Below are 20,408 nucleotides of genomic sequence, written 5' to 3' on the forward strand. Positions count from 1 at the left end.
TCATATTTTCCCATAATAAAAGGTCAAAAAATGGAAATTTTTATAACAAAATGCAAATCTCTAGTTTATCTTGGAAAATCAAGAGTTGGCTGGGCACAGTGGCTCACGCCTGTAATCTCAGCATTGTGGGAGGCTGAAGCGCATGGATCACCTGAGGTCAGGGGTTTGAGACCAGCCTGGCCAACATGGAGAAACCCTTCCTCTACTAAAAATACAAAAATTGGCTGGGCGTGGTGGCGCATGCCTGTAATCCCAGCTACTCAGGAAGCTGAGGCAGGAGAATCGCTTGAACCTGGGAGGCGGAGGTTGCAGCCAGCCGAGATCATACAATTGCACTCCAGCCTGGGCGACAGAGCAAGACTCTGTCTCAAAAAAAAAAAAAAAAACAAAACAAAAAGAAAGAAAAATTAAGAGTTGTGCTAACATTAAATCCATGTTTCTCCAGGGCAGCCATTAGCTAGGAAGGGGCAGCTCCACCCAAGAGGGCTTGCAGAGACCGGGGAGACCTGGTTCCCATGGTCCCACCACCCTCTAGTGAGTAGGACACAAGCCTGCGGCCTGCCTGGCCCCTGGAACCTTTTAGCTTGTAACGTCAGACTCTCACTCCACCAGGCATTCAAAGCCCGTACTAACCTGGCCCTGGGCTACCTTCTCGGCCTCATCTCTAATCGTTCCCCACCCATTCCAGCATTTTGGATGATTCATTGCTCCCAAAATACATCATGCGCATTCCTACCTTCATGTCTTTGCACATGCTAGTTCCTCTACCTGGAACGACCTTTCTCTCTCTTTTCCACCTGGCAGACTCCCAACCACAGGTGGCCCCTGCAGGGAGCTTTCCCAGATCTCCTCTGGGACAGCTAGTTGCTCTTTCTGTTGGACCCCATCAATTTCAGCTCCTTCCTCCCTCTCCACCACCAACTGTCCAATCCCTGCATGGCTTTGCCCTCAACATGGGGGTCTCCAGAGGACGCTGCCCACACTGATTCACCACTGGGTGTCCAGTGCCCTGGCACAAGCCTGGCACAGGGTAAGTGCTTATTAAAGTTTGTGAAGGAAAACCAACCGAAGGTCAGATTGTGGTTAAGAGCATTCTAGAACCAGGTCACCTGGCTTCAACTCCCAGCTCTGCCATGACTCAGCTGTGCAACCTGTTTGAGAAACTTAACCTGTCTGTGCCTCAGTTTTTTCATCTGTAAAATGAGAATAACGGTACCTTCCTCACAGGGTTGTTTTGAGGATTAAATAAATTAATATATCCCCATTGGGCACGGTAGCTCACACCTGTAATCCCACCTCTTAGGGAGGCTAAGGCAGGAGGATAGCTTGAGCCCAGGAGTTCGAGACCTACCTGGGCAATATAGCAAGATGCTGTTCTCCACAAAAAAGGGGGAAAAAAGTTAATACATGTAAGGTACTTAAAATCATGCCCGGTTCCCAGAAATAGATGAATGTATATTAAATAAAAATTAAATAAGCAGGCTCAAAGATGGACAATTACCAAGACCCTCCCTGAGACCTAGTCCAGTGTCAGGCCCTCTTCCCTCTGGTGACCTGTGTCCCCCATGGTGTGGAAATGAGTGTTGGCGGTGCAGAGTCACAGCCTGAAGTGACACCAAATCCATTTTGCTCATTAGTTAAGGAAAAGGCCTCTGTAGGTGCCTACGGCTCTTTCATAACGGTCAATCTCTTGCCAATTTCTCTTTTAAACAAAAAGAAAACAAACTTTACACTCAGTGCCTTTGGGCATCAATAGTTTGACGTGGAACTTGAAGAGCATTGTTCTGTTTTCAGAACTTGCTGTGATATTGATTTCACATTTTCAATAGTGATTAGAAAGTCTTCCTTTTCAATAAATGTACTTACGTGTTTTTAAGTAAGTTGATTCAAAGATGAAGATTAAGACAGTAAGTAGAGATGGTGTGTGAATGTAACAAAAACTGGGACTGGGGCCTGCAGAAGATGAACATTTGGGAAGCACAGTTGTACGGACTGAGAGAGAAGACAGGGCCTTCCCTTGGGGCAATTTCATTCTTGGATCAGTACAGAATGATACAGGATTGATAATAACAGCTTACACCTCCTTCCATGCTTTCCAAGCACCGGCCCTTTACATGAGCTATTTCTTTTACTCTCTGCAGCACTCCTTTCAGGGAGGAGGTAATATAATTCCCATTTGATTAAAGAGGAAAGTGAGCCCAGAGGGGTGAGGTAACTTGCCTAAGGTCACACAGTTTATAAGAGGCTGAAGCCAGATTCAAACCTAGGTCCATCCAATGCCACTGCCCATGAACCACATGGGTTCCTGCTCACCAGAGAAATTCAGCTCCAAGCAACTCAAAAAACCAACTCTAAGTTATGATCAGCTTTGGAGTTTCCAGAGCCAACATGGGAAGGAGATGCAGGTGGGGTGCTGAGGGGGTAGAAGACAGACAGATGCCACCCTGGTACAAAACCTGAGATGCTCCAAACCTCACACCCTAGGACAACTGAGAACTCCGGGCCATGCCCTGCCTCTGCCATGGGGGCACAACAGCAGGAAGACTAGACAACAGCAATGGCAGCTGACGCTTACAGACTACTTCCTGCTTGTCAGCCCTGCGGCGTGTGTATATACCCTTCGTATAGAGGTTCTGCTTTAACCTTGTGAAAACTCTTCAAGGTGGGTCTTCTAGAAATTAGAAATTTGAGGTCTGGAGGGAAGAAAAGATATAGCAAGCAAGGGGCTGAGTCTAAGCCTTACTCTTAACACTCACTGTGCTCCTTCCAGAAAACAGGCATTTGTCAGGGTGTTGGCATGACAACCTGAAAACTTTAGGCGCCTCCCCAAACATACCAGCTTCCCTCCACAATCCAGTATCTATGACCTTAAAAGGCATCACAAAAGAGTTCTTAGCTGCAAAATCAGAAGACATAAATCTAGTTCCCTCTCGATCGCTTTGTGGCTGTGAGTATATCTACATCCTTTTCTGCACCTCAGTCTCCCCAACTGCTCAGTGACAGGGTTGGGACTACTCTGAGGGCCCTGAATGGGTCTACAGCAACACTGTCCAATAAAAATATAACATGTATCACATTGTAATTTTAAATGTTCTAGTAGCCACATTCAAAAAAGTAAAAAGAAACAGTGCAATTAATTTTAATAATGTATTTTGTCAAACCTGATGTATCTAAAATGTAACCATTTCAATATGTAATCAATATTTTAAAAATGATTAATAGGTTACTTTACATTCTTTTCATACTAAGTATTTGAAATCCAGGATGTTTCACATTTACAGTGCATCTCCATTTGGACCAGCCACATTCCAAGTGCCCAGTAGCCATGTACAGCAAGTGGCTACCATACTGGACAGCCCAGGTCAAGAATCTTTTTCAATCCATAGCTCATTTTACAGGGGAGAGCTGTCTCATCTTTCTCCCTTCTCTTAGGAAAGATGTCCTGATCGTAGCCTCTGGGCTGACAAGTTCCACATAAGCCTGGAGGGAGGAGCTGGAAGCCACAATGGAGAGAAACCCCGGGCCTGCCTGGGTGTGAAGAGGCCGTGGCTGCTGGGGATGCTTTCTGTCTCTCCACAGCCAGATTACTCACGAAGCCCCAGGGATGGGGAGAGTCCCTGAGGAAGACGGCCACAATCCTGCTTTTCCTCCTGACCCCAAAATTCCCTTAATTGGAAATTCAGTCTGAGCTTGAAACCCATCCAGGCAGCCACCTCCACCCATGGCAACATCTCCATGGGCACGCAGGACTCCTGCCCCAGACACACAAGGAATCCAATCCCACAGCAGCACCGCATGCAAAAGGCTGGATCCCAGCTTCTCAGTCCCCAGGCTCACTTCCCGGCTGTGGGCCTTGCAGCCTTCTCAGTGGGAGCTCGAAACCTCCACATGCAGGGGCACAGGCATTGGCAGGAAGGGCCAGGAGGGCAAGGAAAATAAGGGGGCATCCCTTCTTCTCCCCAAACTTCCACTTCCTCACCTTTAAAATCAAATGTTGTTAGATCATAGCAATGATTGTCTTTACTGCTGGCTGCCCCGTGCCAGGCATTTTACAGGCATTAGCTCACCTACTCCTTCTAATCACCCTCTGAGGAAAGAGGATCCCAGGGTCAGAGTGGTGAAGCAACTTGGGCAAGGTCACACAGTTTTTCAGGAGAAGAGCTGGGGTTCCAATTCATGGTCTTCTGAATCAAGAACCTAAGCTCCTTCCTGCTGTGCTCTGCCTAAGTGGCCCAGGGTGGTCCAGGACAGTCTGAGCTTACACTTGTCATAACCAGATACATTTAGTGTAATTATTTAAAATGTTCCCTTTGGAAGAAGGAGCAAATCTTCCATACAGAGGAATTTTAAATAATATAGGTAGATATTCCCCCCTCCAAAAGGTGCGCCTGAATTCCAGACCCTTCGCCTTCTTGAGTGTGGCCTGCACTGAGTGTCTGAATTCCAAAGGATGGAGCGGGAAAAGAGGAAATAGTGACTGTACATCAGAGAAACTTGGCCGACCCACCTTAGCCAAGTGATCAAAGTTAACATCCTCAGTTTATAAGAAACATATCAGACAAACCCAAATTGGGGGACACTCTATAAACTATTTCACCAGTACTCCTCAAAACTGTTGGGCTGGGAGTGGTGGCTCACACTTGTAATATGAGCACTTTGGGAGGCCAAAGCAGGAGGATCACTTGAGGCCAGGAGTTCGAGAATAGCCTGGCCAATATGGCAAAACCCCGTCTCTATTAAAAATACAAAAATTAGCCAGGTGTAGTGGCACACACCTGTGGTCCCAGCTACTTTGGTGACTGAGGTACAAGAGTCGCTTGAATCCAGGAGGCGGAGGTTGCAGTGAGCCAAGATGGCAGCACTGCAGTCCAGCCTGGGCAACACAGCGAGACCCTGCCTCCAAAAAAAAAAAAAAAAACTGTCAAGGACACACAAAAAAAGCAAAGAATCAGAAACTATCACAGACCAAAGGGAACCAAGGAGACCTGACAACTAAATGCAGTGTATGATCCTTCAGGAAATCCTGAAGCAGGAAGAAGACATTGATGGAAAAACTAGTGAAATGCAAATACAGTCTGGAGTTCAGTGAAGAGTCATGTGCCATGTTGGTTTTGACAAATGTATTATGATAACGTAAGAAGTTAACAATAGCGGGAAATGGGTAGAGTGTATGGGAACTCTGTGTATTCTTTTTGGAACTTTTCTGTAAATCTAAAATTATTCCCACCTAAAAGTTTTATTTTTAAAAAGTGCTCCCTTTTACTCATAGAAGTGTTCAGGTTTAGACAATAAATTATATGAGCACTGGGTCATAAGCCTGGTCCTGCCTGTCTTAGACCATCTGTACCACTTTAACAGAATACCTGGGACTGGGTTATTTGTAGGGGAAGTCTAAGGTCAAGGCACCAGTGGGTTCAGTGTCTGGTGAGGACATTATCTTCCTCCAAGATGGCACCTTGCACACTACATTCTCCGGAGGGGAGGAAGGTTGGATCCTCACACAGCAGAAGGCGGGAGTGCCAAGAGACAAAAAGGGGTCAAACTCACCCTTTTATAAGGGATTTAATCCCACCCATGAGGATTAATCACCTCTCAAAGATTAGTCTCAGAACTAATCACCTCTCAAAGTTCCCATGCCTTAATGTTACAATGACAATTACATTTCAACATGAGTTTTGGAGGGGATAAACATTCAAACTATAGTCACCTCTAACCAAGAAGTTTTAAAAAAATCACCCATACCTTCTGTCCCCTTTAGTGACGCCAACGGCTCACACATTTATAGCAGTGTAAAGTTTACAAAGTTTAGCATTAGCAAGATGTGCTAGTTAAAGTTTTTGAATCAGAAAGCTAGAGGCTGATGCCTGGGTTCTCCCACTTGCTTGCCGGTAATCTTGGGCATGTTACGTTCATTCCCTGGGCCTCAGTTTCCACGTCTGTAAAATGAATTCATTGTATGATGACAATGACTAGTCATATTTATCAAGCCATGTCTGGTGTCCAACACTGTAGTGGTGACTGTGATGGGCTACCCAGATTCCCCTTCAGGACTGAAGGACTTATTTCTCCCACTCCCAGCTACTCAGAGAGTTGCCAGCTGTCAGCCCTCTCCAGGGATTGCCCTTGGCTGAAGAGAGCTCAGCCCTAGTCAAGCCTCCTTCTGGAGGGTAGCCTGCATACAAATGTGGAGAGTATACAAGAGCCAGCTCCCTTATCCCAACTTGCGATGACCTTGAAGGTCATCTCCACTGCAGAGCATCCCTTATGGTTGGCTGAGGCTTTATTGAGACTGTATTGCAACCCAGTGTCTCCCACCGCCCAGTCCGGCCTTCTTCCCTTCCCCACAAGTGTTGATCCAGAGAGTGCTCCCTATACATTTCCTGCATGTTAATCTTCATCTCAAAGTCTGCTTCCTGGGGAACTCACCTCACAATAGGATTGTGAGCCACCTGACCTGCACTGTCGTTCTTAACCCTTAGACCAACTTGTCTTTATAGATGAGGTCATTGAGATTAGAGAAGAAAATGGATCTGGCCAAGGACATACAACTAAGAAATGGCGGTGCCACAGATGGAGAAACTGACACTCAGACAGGCCAACTGATCTGCCCACGTCAATGAGCTAGAAAATGGCAGGGCCAGGATTTGGCCCTAGGCCTGCTTAATTCTGAAGACCATGTGCTCAGTCTCCTGCCCAGGCCATTTACATCCTCAAGAGGATTGCTACAGCCCCAGGACAGGCGATTGCCTTTTACCACCCTCCTGCCAGACCACACTGCTGCTGTCCCTGCAGCTCACTCCAAATTTGCAAAATGAGAATAAGAACAGTATCTACCTCTTCAGGATCTTGTAAGATTAAATGAGTTAATATAGGTAAAGACCTCAGAACAGTGACTGGCACATAGAGAATCCTATTTAAGTGGTGGGTTAAAAACAAGTCATGTAAGCCATGTAAAGCTGCATCTGTGATGTGCTCTAAGGACAGAACGGCAGCTGGCGGTGGACCTCATCAGCTCTCTAAGGGAGTCAGGCTTGACCTGAGCTCTGAAGGAGGAGTAGAGGTTAAGTGAGTGGCAAAGGAACCAGTATGAACAAAAACTCTGTGGCAGGAGAAACTAAAGAAGGAAGAACTAGCACAGAGGGAAGAAAACTCCAGGCTCAGGGAAAGAATGACAAAAAATAAGGCTGGGTAGGAGGGTGGGAACCTGATTATAAAAGGCCACTCACTAACTGGGTGATTTTGGACAAGTCACCTTATGTCTCTGAGCCTCACTTAGCTCATCTGCAAAACAGAAATAAACATAGTACCTACCATAAGGTTGTTAAAGGGACTGAGTGAGTCAATATTTGTGAACCACTTAAAATTGCCTTGTACCTAGTAGGTGCCATAAATGTTTGGAGACAACATTTAGAACTTTATCTGAAGTACAATGAGAAGACTTAAAGGGGTTTGAATGTAGACGATAGGGTGGGTGTTTAGTAGATGGGAGGGTGGATGGATGCATGGGTAGATGGATAGGTGGGGGTGGTTGAATGAATAGAAGTTTGGTTGAGTGATAGATGTGGCTGGCTGGGTAGTTAGATGACCAGGTGGGTGGGCGGGAGTGGATGTTGTTTTAATGAACAGAAGTGTTGCTAGGTGGATACATGGAAGTACTTGAGTGAATGGATGCGTGGCTGGATGTTAAGATGGGTAGCTGGGCAGCTGGAAGCAGCTGAGTGAATGCAGGTGATTGGTGGGTGAGGAGACGGGTGAGTGGTTGAAAGGGTATCTGTATGTTTGAATGGGCATCTGGGTAGTTGGACGGGTGGTTGAGTCGATGAATGGATGGGTGATTAGCTGGCTGAGTAGGTAAAAGGATGAAAAATTGGGTAGGTTGGATGGAATAGATGAGTAAATCTTTGAGTGAATGGGTGGTTGTTCAGGTAGATGTTAGGCTATTGTTCAGGTGGATGTTCAGGTGTGATGTGGGACTGGAGGTGGGTGTGTGGGTGGAGGGGTTGTTCAGTGGGTGTTAGAGAAGTTAGTCAATGAAGGAATTGGGTGGATTTGGGAGGGTTTGGGTGGTTGACTGCCAGGTTGTGTGGATAGATAGATGACTGGATGACTGGGTGGGTAAACAGGAAGTGGAATGGGTAGGGGAATGGAGTGGATGACTGGAGAGATGGTTGTTCAGGTGGATATTAGAAAGGTTGGGTGAGTGGAAGGGTTAAGTCAGTGGAGGGGCTGGGTGTAATTGAGTGATGGATGGATGGGTGAGTCAACAGGAGCCACCAGCTCCCGAACAGCCTCCAATTAACCCCTGAAGGTGATGGGGGTAAAGAAGCAGAATCAGGCTTGGAGACAGGGCCTCCTAGGTTGCCCTGCCCCAGGACCCCCTTCCCCGAGGGGAGGCGACGCCTTCCCACCCCCACCGCTGTCCTACCTGGAGGCAGCAATCTCGGCCTTCTGGCGCGCGATAGCAGCGGCACGCTGGGCACCCTCCACACTGTGCTCCACTTTCTGGCGGACCTTGTTGCTCTTGAGCTGCAGCATGCGGCGCTTGGTGTCCTTGACCAGCACGTTGTGGCGGTACTTGCCCTCCTCGCGGTGGCCGTCGGGCAGCGTGGTGCAGCCATAGCCGTGGCGTAGGTTGTCCAGCCACTCGCCCTCGTAGCGGAGGCCACTGGAGCGTTCGCTCACGCCAAAGCCCGAGCGTTTGTCGTTCTTCCACTCGCCCATGTAGGTCTCGGTGGTGGTGGCGTCGATATCGGCCTCGAAGGGTGCGGCCTCGTCGGCGCCCTCGGCGGCCTCTCCCAGGCTGGCGGTGGACGCGGCGTCGCTGGCGCCCGAGCTGAGGTCGCTCTTAAGGAAGCTGACACGGCTGCGCTGGCTACCCACGGACGTGCGCGACTCTGCGCGCCGCAGCTTGCCCAGTAGCGCGCCTCGCTGGAAAAGGCCGCCGCCCTTGGGCGCCCGCGCGGCCGCCTCGGCATTGGCCAGGAGGCTGAGCGCGAAGCCGCCGCGCGGGATGGCGGGCGAGGGCAGCGCGGGGCCGTCGGAGGCCGGCGAGGCGGGCGAGTCCGGGGCCACCGTGCCGTTGCTGTGCTCACTGCGCAGGGACGACAGCGACGTGCGCAGCGGCGAGCGCACCACCACGGCCATCCCGTAGGGCACGCTCTGGCGCACTCCGTAGCCGTGGCGCATGCCATTGGTGAACTGGCCTTGGTACGTCCCTGCGGGCGAGGAGAGGGCGCGTCAGTAGGCGGCACGACGGGTCCCCGCGTGTGCACGGTGGCCTGGGAGGGCAAGGGCAGGAGTGGGCAAGGCGGGGTGGGACCGAGAGGCGCACGGCCGTCTGAGGGTCAGGGTGCACAGTGCTATGAGTGTTTGAGTCTACTCGAGTGTGCAATAACACGAGTGGGTGAGCCAGGAGGAACTTGCACGATGGTGGGGAATACGTTGGTGGGAACATGGCAAGGTCACAAGTCGTGAACGGATAAGCCAGTGAGTTCGCATGGTAGTGCAGATGTTGGAGAGCATGGGCTTGTGTGTGTATTTGTGCAAGATCGTGTGTACAAGACACTTGTGGGCACGCATATCGGTGTCTTTTGACTATATAAGATCATGAGGTGAGGGGAGGTGGCTCACGCCTATAATCCCAGCACTTTGGGAGGCAGAGGCAGATGGATCGCTTGAGCTCAGGAGTTCAAGACCAACCTGGGCAACATGACAAAACCTCCCTCTACAAAAAAATTAGCCAGGCGTGGTGGCATGCACCTGTGGTCCCAGCTACTAGAGAGGCTGAGGTGGGAGGATCACCCGAGCCTGGGAGGTCGAGGCTGCAGTGAGCCATGATTGTGCCACTGCACTCCAGCCTGGGCTACAGACGGAGACCCTGTCACACATACACACACACAAATCATGAGCGTGCAGGGCAGTGTGTGCACAGTGGGGTGAGTGCCTGAAATCTCACGGAGGTAACATTATGGATGTGTATGAGGTTCTGAGTGTGTAAGGCTATCAGAGTGCCAAAGAAAGTAATATGTAGCACTCCAGGCTGAGTGTGTGAGGTGATGGGCATCAGTGAAACTGAGACACTGAGACCATATGAGACCATATGGAGGAAGGCTAGTGGTATGTACAAGGTGTCGGCAACTTAAGCCCTGCATGTACACAAGTCCGTGAGCTCCTGCCTGGGATTGAGATGCCTTATGTTAGTAGCCATCCAAGTCTTATGTGTGTGGAGAGGCAGCAGAGAGTAGTGGTTCAGAGCACAAACTCCAGAGCCAGGCTCCCTGGGTCCAGATCCTGCCTCTGCCCTTACTAGCTATGTGACCTTGGGCAACTGACTTAACCTCCCTGTACCTTAGCTTCCTTATCTGCCAGAGGTAATAACTGCCTCTTACCTCCTAGGGTTTTTTTGAGGTTTAAATGAGTTAATGTCTCTGAAAAACTCTGAAAGCAAAGCTGTGTGTGATACTGTGATTCTACAAAGTTGTGCTCATGTGTGTTGTCACCTGAGTTGTATGACAAGCTGATACACAGCTGCCAAAATAACTTCATCCTTCGCCCCCATCCTGACATGTGGTTCTCCCCAGGGCTCATCCAAAACCTTCTCCTGTTCTCTCAAGATGATTGCATCATTTAGAGTTTTTAAACTGCTGGCCCCCCTAAATATATCCCCAACCCCTTCCCCTCCCCTCGGTAGCTCCAGATGTCACCTTGGAAATTTGTGTTCCCTTAGATGGTACACAGCCACCTCCAGCTCACATCTCCCCTCACTCACCCCACACACACCTGGGCCACAGTCCTGGTTTTTCTCTCCCACAGCAGTGCTGCTGAAAGGCAGTTCTCTGCCTTCATCTTTGTACCTCCGGCATGTAGAACAGTACCTGATATATAACGTTCACTGCACCGAAGGCAGAAATTCTGAGGCTTCTTTGTTTTAAACACAAGCTGATACATTCTCCCTGGTTAACAAAAACCAAAAGGTCTTCCTCCTAATAAACGTCCAGGAGCAAGATGGCTGAGTAGACAACCAAGGAAGGGACTCCTAAACTCACCCCAGCAGACCTGCTGTTGCACTGCTCTTCCCTCTTCCTGGAACTCTTTTCCTCCAGATATCTTTCAAGTCTTTGCTCAGTGAGACCTACTCTGACCCCCTGTGATGGTTAATACTGAGTATTAACTTGACTGGATTGAAGGATGCAAAGTATCGATCCTGGGTGTATCTGTGAGGGTGTTGCCAAAGGAGATTAACATTTGAGTCAGTGGGCTGGGGAAGGTGGACTCACCCTTAATCTGGGTGGGCACCTTCTAACCAGCTGCCAGCAAATATAAAGCAGGCAGAAAAATGTGAAAAGCCTAGACTGGCTTAGCCTCCCAGCCTACATCTTCCTCCCATGCTGGATGCTTCCTGCCCTCGAACGTCGGACTCCAAGTTCTTCAGCTTTGGGACTTGGACTGGCTTCTTTGCTCCTCAGCTTGTGGACAGCCCATTGTGGGACCTTGTGATCGTGTGAGTTAATACTCCTTAAAACTTCCCTTCATATATATATATATATATATATATATATACACGCAGACACACACACCCTATTAGATCTGTCCCTCTAGAGAACCCTGATGAATACACCACCCTGTTTAAAATTGCAATCTGCTTATTTCACATTGCATGCCTTTAGCAAAACATCTCATATACCCCATAAATATTTAATATATACATCTATTATGAACCCACAAAATTTTTTCCAAAATTGCAATCTGCCTGCACCCCCACCACCCTGCTCACTTATCTACTTTTCCTTATTTTTCCCATAGCACATATCATCTTCTAACATACCATATGACTTATTTATTACATTAATTGCTTTTCTCCCTCTGCTAAAATGGAAGCTCCATGAGGGCAGGGATCTTTTCTATTTTGTTCTTGGATGGATTCCAGAACCTGGAACAGTGTCTGGTACACAGAGGTGCTCCGTTAATATCTGCAAAATGGCTGACTAACTAAACCTGTTCAAAAATTCCATCTCATTGGGTGACCTTGGCAATTCCTTTTCTTAACACCTCCATTGTCTGCCTGTCAATGATGTGTTGGGTGAAGAGCTCTCCAAGGCTTGACCTAACTCTGAGATGCTGAGCTTCTAGGAATTGGTGCACTGTGACTCTGGAGGCGAAGGAGGGCACATCTGGATGCTTCCACACTGCCTGGTCCCTCCCAGCACACTGAGCTCAGGATCCCACTTCTACCCCACCCTGCCCCTTCTGCATGAAGAGCCCCCATTAAGAATCAAGAACCCCCATTAAGGATCATGTACAATGCCAGGGGCTCACTAAACCTCTCAACAGTCCTGTGAGGTGGGTCCCACGATAATCCTCCTTTCCAGGAGGATGCAGGTGATCTGAGAGGTTAAGCAATTTGACCAAGGAAATGGGATCCAAGCCTAAATCTGTCTGATGCCAGAATGTATGCTGCGAGCCCGTGGCTCTTAATCCTGGTGTGCATTAGAAGCACCAGTGAAACTTTAAAAGAAAACAACTGATCCTTGGGCTTCACCACCATCAATTCCAGTTTATTCTGTTGGAGAAGATCCCTAGTGCTTCTAGCCCCTCTGAACAGCCAGGAGGGAGAGTCACCGGGGCTCTGTTCCCTTCAATGACCAGTCTCAAAAAACCAAGGATCATGGAATATCGGCAATAAAAGGGCTAAAGAGAAATGGAGAGAGACAGAAATGGAGAAGAAATCATTGGGCATGATCTCATAGAGGAAGATGCAAATATGACCTCTATTTCATAGGTAGATTGATGTTCAGAGAAGTTATGTGACTTGCCCAACGTCACACAGTGAGAAAGGAGCAGAAATGGGATTTGAACTAAGATCCAACTTAAGCTAAGGAAGCAGGAAATGGGATTGTGTGGCAGGTGCAATGAACAGAGAAATGAGAATGTGGTATAGCAGATGAAAAATGGGAAGTTGGATAGATGGGAAACCAACAGGTCGCATTTCCCAAGCTCATTCACATGTGATCCCATTGATGGAGGCTGAGGACAGAATGGAATGTGGAGTCAACCTGGCTTCAAATATCGTCTAAGCTGGGGAACCTTGGGCAAGTTCCTTCTTTTGATTCTTAGTTTTTTTAATCTGGAAAATGGAAAAGTAATACCCACTTTCCAGGGGTCTTTTGAGGATTAAAAAGGAGACAACAAAAAGTGGAAACAATTCAAATGTCAGTCAGCTGGTACATGGATAAACTAACACAGTGAAGTGCTAGAAAAGAGAGTGTGCTAGAAAAGTGCAAGAAAAGAGAACAGGCTGCTGTTACATACAACACATGAATGGGTCTCCAAAACATGCTAAGTGAACAAAGCTAGAGATGAAAGCCGTGTGACTCCAGTTACATGAAAGCCTCAAAAAAAAAACGAACCTATAGTGCCAGAAAGTGGATCTGTGGTTGCCAGGGGCTGGGTGTGGAAGGAATCGAATGCAAAAGGGCACAGGGAAGCTTTCTGAGTTGATGGAAATGTTCTGCATCTTTTTTTGTTTTTTTGGAGGTTGGGAGACAGAGTTTTGCTCTTGTCACTCAGGCTGGAGTGCAATGGTGCGATCTCAGCTCATTGCAACCTCTGCCTCCTGGGTTCAAGCGATTCTCCTGCCTCAGCATCCCGAGTAGCTGAAATTACAGGTGTGTGCCACCACCCCCACCTAATTTTTGCATTTTTAGTAGAGATGGGGTTTCATCCTGTTGGCCAGGCTGGTCTCGAACTCCTGATCTCAGGTGATCCACCCACCTTGGCCTCCCAAAGTGTTGGGATTGCAGGTGTGAGCTACTGCGCCCAGCCAAATGTTCTGCATTTTGATTGTGCTGATGGTTTACACAAGTGTGTACATCTGTCACACCTGTACATTTCAAATGCATTTTATCATATGGAAATTACACCTTGATAAAGTTGATTTTTGTAATGTAAATAAATAAATTGTAAAGAAGCTTTTCAGAAAAAAAAAAAAACAAAAAAACAACCCAGCATAGCATTCTGCAAATATCTATCAGGAAAGTCATCAGCTCTACTTTCCAAATGAATCCAGAATCCAGCTGCTTCTCACCACCTCCACTTCAACTAGATGGTGGTCTGTGCCACTGTTCTCTCTCACCTGGATTTTCATAGTCACTGCCATACTGGTCTCCTGATTCCACTCTTGCCCCTCTATCCGTCCCTAACACAGCAATCAGAAGGATTTTGTTCACATGTATTAAGTCAGATCATGACACTGCACTGACCCTTCTCACTCAGAAGAAAAGCTGAAGTCCTTAGTGACCCACAGGCCCTACCTGACTTCATCCCCATTCACTCCTCTGTGCTCCTCTCCCCGCATCCTCCCCTTTCCCTCACTCCACTCTAGCCACAAAGACTGCTTTGCTGCTGCACAGGAGCCATGGAACCACCTCAGGGCCTTGGTATTGCTGTTCCCTCTACCTGTAATGCCCTTCCCCCAGATACCTACATGGTTCACCCTCTTGCCGTCTTCAAGCCTTTACTCAAATGTCATCTTCTCAGCGAAGCCACCCGTGACCACCCTATTTAAGATTCAGCCCCTGCCCAAGGTCTTCTATCTCCCTTCTTTGCTTTATTTTTCCTAGAGCATATCTAATGCAACATACATTTTGCTTTTTCTTGTGTTATTGACCATCCCCCTCACTGGCATGCAAGCTCCTTAAAGGCAAGGATTCTTTTCTTTTTTTGTTCACTGTGGTATCCTCAGTGCCTCGAACTGTGCCAAATAGGTACTCAGTAAATATGTGTTGGATGAATGAATGGATGAATGAACAGCAGGCATTCCATAACTGTTTATTCTCTTCTTTCTGTTTTGTCCATCTGCAAACAGCTCTGTGGAAATAACAGCTCTGGGGAGGTATTTTATGGTTCCTGTTTTACAGATGAGAAAAAACTAAGGCCCGTCAAGGACAAAGGACTCATCCAAGATGACACAGCTAATAAATATGCCAGAGCCAAACCCACATCCTTGTCTGGCTATGCTCCTCTACTTCTCAGAAGAAATTTTAAAAAATGAAAGGGAAAAGTGAACAGGCAGAGAGCAGAGAAGATGGTAAACTGGGAGAAAGAGAGAAGACATCTAACCTCTGGGTTGGACAACTTTATGAAATTAAATCAACCAACCTACCTTTAGCTTCAGTTTGGCATGAGATGGGCTGACATAGTCCCTTTAAGCCCAAGAAAAGCTGAGATTGCAACAGGAGAGCAGCTCTTGGCCACCAGTTGGGAAGGCAACAGTCAGGCTATATTAGGAAACTTACAAGCAAGTGGCAAGAGGCACAGACACCCAGGGGAGGCTGGGAGTGACAGGGCCCTGGGAAGGGGAAAAACCAACTCCTGAGGCCACCCCCACTCCAACTCCCTCCAAGACAGGACAGTTCTCCCTGGGGACAGGAAGAATGCATCCGAAGAGGGAGAGAGGGAGGCCTCTGGCCATGGCCATCTGGCTGAGAGGGGCCGTCTGCAGAAGGAAGGGCCTCCTCCTGTACCCTTTGGACTGCCTCCTCACTGAGCTTTGTAAACCCTGCAGGGCTTCCCACTGTCCCAAAGGAAAGGGGGGAGATCCCCAACAGCCTACAAAACCTGGCAGGGGCCGCCCCTGCCACCTCCCCTGCCTCATCTTGGACTGCTCACCACTCACACTTGCCTTCCCACCTTGGGGCCTTTGCACAAGCTTTCCCCATTTCTTCACATGCTCTTCCCTCTTCCCCTGGCCAACTTCTATTGACAGTTCAAGCTTTGGCTTAAACGTGACTTCATCCAGGAAGATTTCTTGAGCCCCATTCCCTGAGTGCTGCCGGAAACAGTCACAGGTTATCATGTCATCCATTTTTCTTAGCACTTTCCACAGGTGCCATTGAATAATTATCATGACCATTTGTTCACCAGAAGCCTTCACTGCTTGTCTTTGCCTTCCAAGAGGGAGGAAGCTTTGTCTACCTTATTCTTGCTAAGATCCTGGCATCTAGCACAGTTCCCAGGCCCAGGGAAATCCTCAGTAAGCATCCGATGAATTTTCAACTCTTTTCCTGAATGACACTCTTATGTCCTTTGAGAGGCAGGAAACCCATCTTTTTTCCCTCATGAGTCGGCATGCAGTAGGTGCTCAGTAGTGGACAGCAGTGGCTGCCAAGGGTGTTCAGGTCCAGATTCAGCAGTTCAAGCCCTGGGAGTTATTGGTGGACATGTAAAATGCTGGTGAAGGCCATAACCATGGCAAAAATACGGTCCTGTCCCCCCGATAGGACTCCTGAAATTAATAAAACCTAAATATAGCCTTCTTGCAGTTGCTCTTCTGGTGAGTATAGAATAACAGGGATTTAAATCTAAACTCTAACGTTGAATAGTTCTAAGACATGCATAGACTATTTAAGCCTGCGGAGCTCAGTTTGTCTTTCCGTAAAATGGAAATCATGATACATACTTCATCTGGTTGTTCATACAACCCTTTGCATTTGACAAGCTAGATGAAGACCATGCATTCTTCTAGCTAGGTGCTGGGATACAGCCGTGAACTAAGTGGACATGATCGCTGCCAGCAAGCGGCTCAGAGTCTTGTGCCAGGGATAGACTAAATTTAATTAAACAATCACAGAAATAAATACAGCCATGGCAGCAGTCCAGATGAGAGGTGATGCCCCAGGTCTTGAGTGGCAGGGAGTGGGGAGGGTGGGTTGAAGATTAAATAAACTGTTGTGTGAGGCAGCTAGCTCAGTGCCTAGGATATAGTAAGTGTTCAATAAACCCTAGATTTTTGACAGGTCAGAGTCTTTGCCCAGAAAGGATTAACTGGAAAGATGAAAAGGAGCCACAGAAGACAGACAGAGCTCAGGAAGAAAATGAGACCAGCTCCAATTTTCTGCCCGGGTCCAGTTGTTTGTAAGAAAGCATGTTTGTGCTCTGGAATACTCAGGTTTTGAATATTCCAGAATTTTTAAAAATTCACACAAAAAGAATGGAAAATATCTCATTAATGATTGTATATTGTTTACACACAAAAAAGATAATATTCTGGATAATGAGTTAAATAAAATGTATTATTAAAAATAATTTCACCTTTCTAAATATGGCTACTAAAAATTTTTTAATTACATATGTAGTTCATATTATACTTTCATTAGAAAGTGCTGGTTTAAGTCATTTGGAGTTAGGGTTTTCCGTCACCTGCAGACAAAAGAGTATCTTAATGGATACAGGTAACATCATTTTGATTGTACAGTTGGAAAAGCCAAAACTAAGAATTTTAATGACTTGCTCATGACGACACAATGTGGCAGTTGTTGGCAATCACAGCCAAGCGTCCTGATGAGTGCTTTCACCTCTAAGAATATGAGAACTTCCCTTACATGTTAAAAGTTCCAAAATTCTCACCCAAATCTCAGCTCTGAAGAAAGCACGACCGTTTTGGAAATGCAAGTGCTATGGTTCAGATGTTTGTCCCCTCCAAACTTCATGTTGAAATGTTATCCTCAGTGTTGGAGGTGGGGACTAATGGGAGGTGTTTGGGTCATGGGGGCAGATCCCTCATGAATAGCTTAATGCCCTCCCTTGGGGGTGAGTGAGTTTCTGCTCTGTTAATTCCCACAAGAGCTGGTTGTTACAAAGAGCCTGGCACCTTTTCACTCTCACTCTTGCTTCCCCTCTTGCCATGTGATCTCTGCACATACCGGCTCCCCTTTGCCTTCTGCCATGAGTGGAAGCAGCCTGAGACCCTCATCAGAGGTAGATGCTCCACCTTGAACTTTCCAGCCACCAGAATCGTTAGTCAAATAAACCTTTTTTCTTTGTAAATTACCTGGCCTTGGGTATTTTTTTTTTTTTTTTTGAGATAGAGTCTTGCTCTGTTGCCCAGGCTGGAGTGCAGTAGAGTGATCTTGGCTCACTGCAACCACCGCCTCCTGGGTTCAAGCAATTCTTCTGCCTCAGCCTCCCAAGTAGCTGGGACTACAGGTTCCTGCCACCATGCCCAGCTAATTTTTGGTAGTTTTAGTAGAGACGGGGTTTTTCACTGTATTGGCCAGGCTGGTCTCGAACTCCTGACCTCATGATCCGCCCGCCTTGGCCTCCCAAAGTGCTGGGATTACAGGCATGAGCCACCATGCCTGGCCCTCGGGTATTCTTTTATAGCAACACAGAATTGACTAAGACACCAAGGAAGAGCTGGGAGATCCAGAATCCAGTTTGAGACATCAAAGAGACATATGGGCCAGACCAGCATTCTGCCTCCAAATACAGAATGGACACTGAGAACACCACCCCATCTGGCCAGCGACACCTTCCTATTTCTAGGGAACTCTCTGAGGTTGGAATATCAGTATGCCTGGGTGCTACGGTTTAATGTTTGTCCCCCTAAAAAAACTCAAATTGAAACTTAATCCCCAATGTGGCAGTATTGAGAGGTGGGGCCTTTAAGAGGTGATTAATCCACTCACGGATTCATGGTTTAATTGGTTATGGGAGTGGGGCTGGTGGCTTTATAAGAAAAGGAAGAGAGATCTGAGCTAGCACACTCGGCCCTCTCATCACATGACACCCTGTGCCACCTTGGGACTCTGCAGAGAGTCTCCGCCAGTAAGAATGCCGCTCCTGATATGACCCCCTGTCCTTGGACTGCCTAGCCTCCAGAACTCTTAGGAAATACATTTTGTTTCTTATAAACTACACAGTTTCAGGTATTCTGTTATAAGTAACGGAAAGCAGACTAACACACTGGAGAACTGAACAGAGATGGAGAGAAAGGAACGAGGACTAGCTCCTTTCTAGGAGTCCCCATTGCCTATAGAAGTCCTTACCTGATAGTCCAGTTCCTTCATGACCTGGTTCCAAGTCACTTTCTCAGCCTTGTCTTCCCAAATCCTTCATAGCCCAGTTTCAAACCACCTCCTTCAGGGAACCGCCTTCCTTCCTCCAGATTCTCATTGCCCAAGACATTTATCACTTCTTACTTCCCATGGCAGCTCTCTTGTCTTTATCTTGCCTGTTTTGTCTACCAGCCATCCCTGATCCTTCTCCAAGTCCTCTCACATAGTACCAGATGTTGGCACAAGATCTTTGGGTGGCCCATAGAAGTGTCATCAACAAATTTCAGTGTTTAAGATGGAGCATGGCAGATACAGAGTGAGCATCAGAGAGTCCAGGGGTTAGTGGCTCTTGTCCAAGCATGCCAAGATCAGACCAGGTGAACCAGAAATGCTCACTGCGGTCAGCACACATGCCCATGCCACCGACACCACACAGATGCTCCTGAGTATAAGGGACTCATCCCAGCTTGGCTCTAACCCACCTTGATAAAGACTATGGACCCAGCATCCCAGAGAAAGTAAATCAGGACTAAGACATCTTTGGAGGTAGCAAAGAATAATGGAAATCACATGGCCTTCAGATACACCTGACTCTGAAAATCTCCTTAATTTTGTTTAATATATTGTTAAAATGAATAGATAAGAAAGTATCCTAACAGATACAGGCATCATCATTTCGATGTTACAATTGGAAAAACTGAAACTAAGAATTTAAATGACTTTCTCATGATGACGCACTGTGATACTCCTTAATTCTCTTGGTCTCCACCCTATCTGTCTAGTCCAAGCCACATCCTTTTCTCCCTTGATGATGACAGTAGTATCCTCCCTGCCCCCGACTTCAGTTGACCCTTTGCTGCTGCCGCTCATCTTCTTCGTAAGATGCAACTCTCAGCAGGTTACTCCCCATCTTAAAACCCTGCAGTAACTTCCCAGTGCCTTGAGGAGTGTTTCGGGTCAGGATCCCTAGGGAACAGATTCTGAAGCTGAGATGATGTGTGGGAGGTTTATCGGGGAGTGCTCTCAGGAAGAGCACGTGTAAGGAAGGAAGCAGGATTTGGCAGTGGAAGAAGCTGAACATCTGCAACAGAATATTCAACTGATCCCAGGGGGATTTAAGCTGGTATAGCCCTTCAGCGTCGCCCAAAATCAAAGCAAGGGAGCCAGGTCCTTACAGTCATTGGATGTGAATGAGGCAGCTCCTTTTGTTGGAGAGAAATACCCAGCCAGGATCTGTCAGCTGCTAACACTCCTGGCAGCTCAGGGAATGTGTCCCTGGTCCTAAGGAGTGTCTGAAGGGGTAGCCTAGAATCTACTAGAAGGATGAAGTTCAAGCTCCTCACTGTGATCCACAAAACCCTCATGATCTGGGCTTTGCCAATCTCTCCAGCCTCATCCACCCCACTCTCCCTCTGAGTCTGTGCTCCAGCCTTTTCTGGAACACAGCATGCTCAGGTCCCACCTCCAAGCCTTTGCATTTGCTGCCCCTTCTGCCTGCCTGTGCGGCCTCCCCGTCACCAAGTTTACCTCTATTCATCCTGCATATCTCAGCTCAAACATCACTTCCTCAAGGAA

At 47.5% G+C, this 20,408-nt stretch overlaps 1 protein-coding gene across 4 annotated transcripts in view; it reads right to left on the bottom strand.

The window, feature by feature from the left end:
- JPH2 (junctophilin 2) overlaps nt 1-20,408 on the bottom strand; it is a 75,214-nt gene that overhangs the window by 37,739 nt on the left and 17,067 nt on the right. For 3 of the 4 annotated variants that reach the window (XM_054468116.2, XM_054468115.2, XM_063659519.1), the window contains exon 3: nt 8,426-9,215. In XM_054468116.2, the coding sequence (XP_054324091.1) occupies nt 8,426-9,215 (790 nt within the window). Of the gene's footprint in view, nt 1-8,425; nt 9,216-15,160; nt 15,253-20,408 lie in introns of those variants that run through there. The other variant, XM_063659520.1, reaches the window with a different exon arrangement.

This window comes from Pongo pygmaeus, chromosome 21 (genome assembly GCF_028885625.2).
Source record: "Pongo pygmaeus isolate AG05252 chromosome 21, NHGRI_mPonPyg2-v2.0_pri, whole genome shotgun sequence".
NCBI classification, from domain to species: Eukaryota; Metazoa; Chordata; class Mammalia; order Primates; family Hominidae; genus Pongo; species Pongo pygmaeus.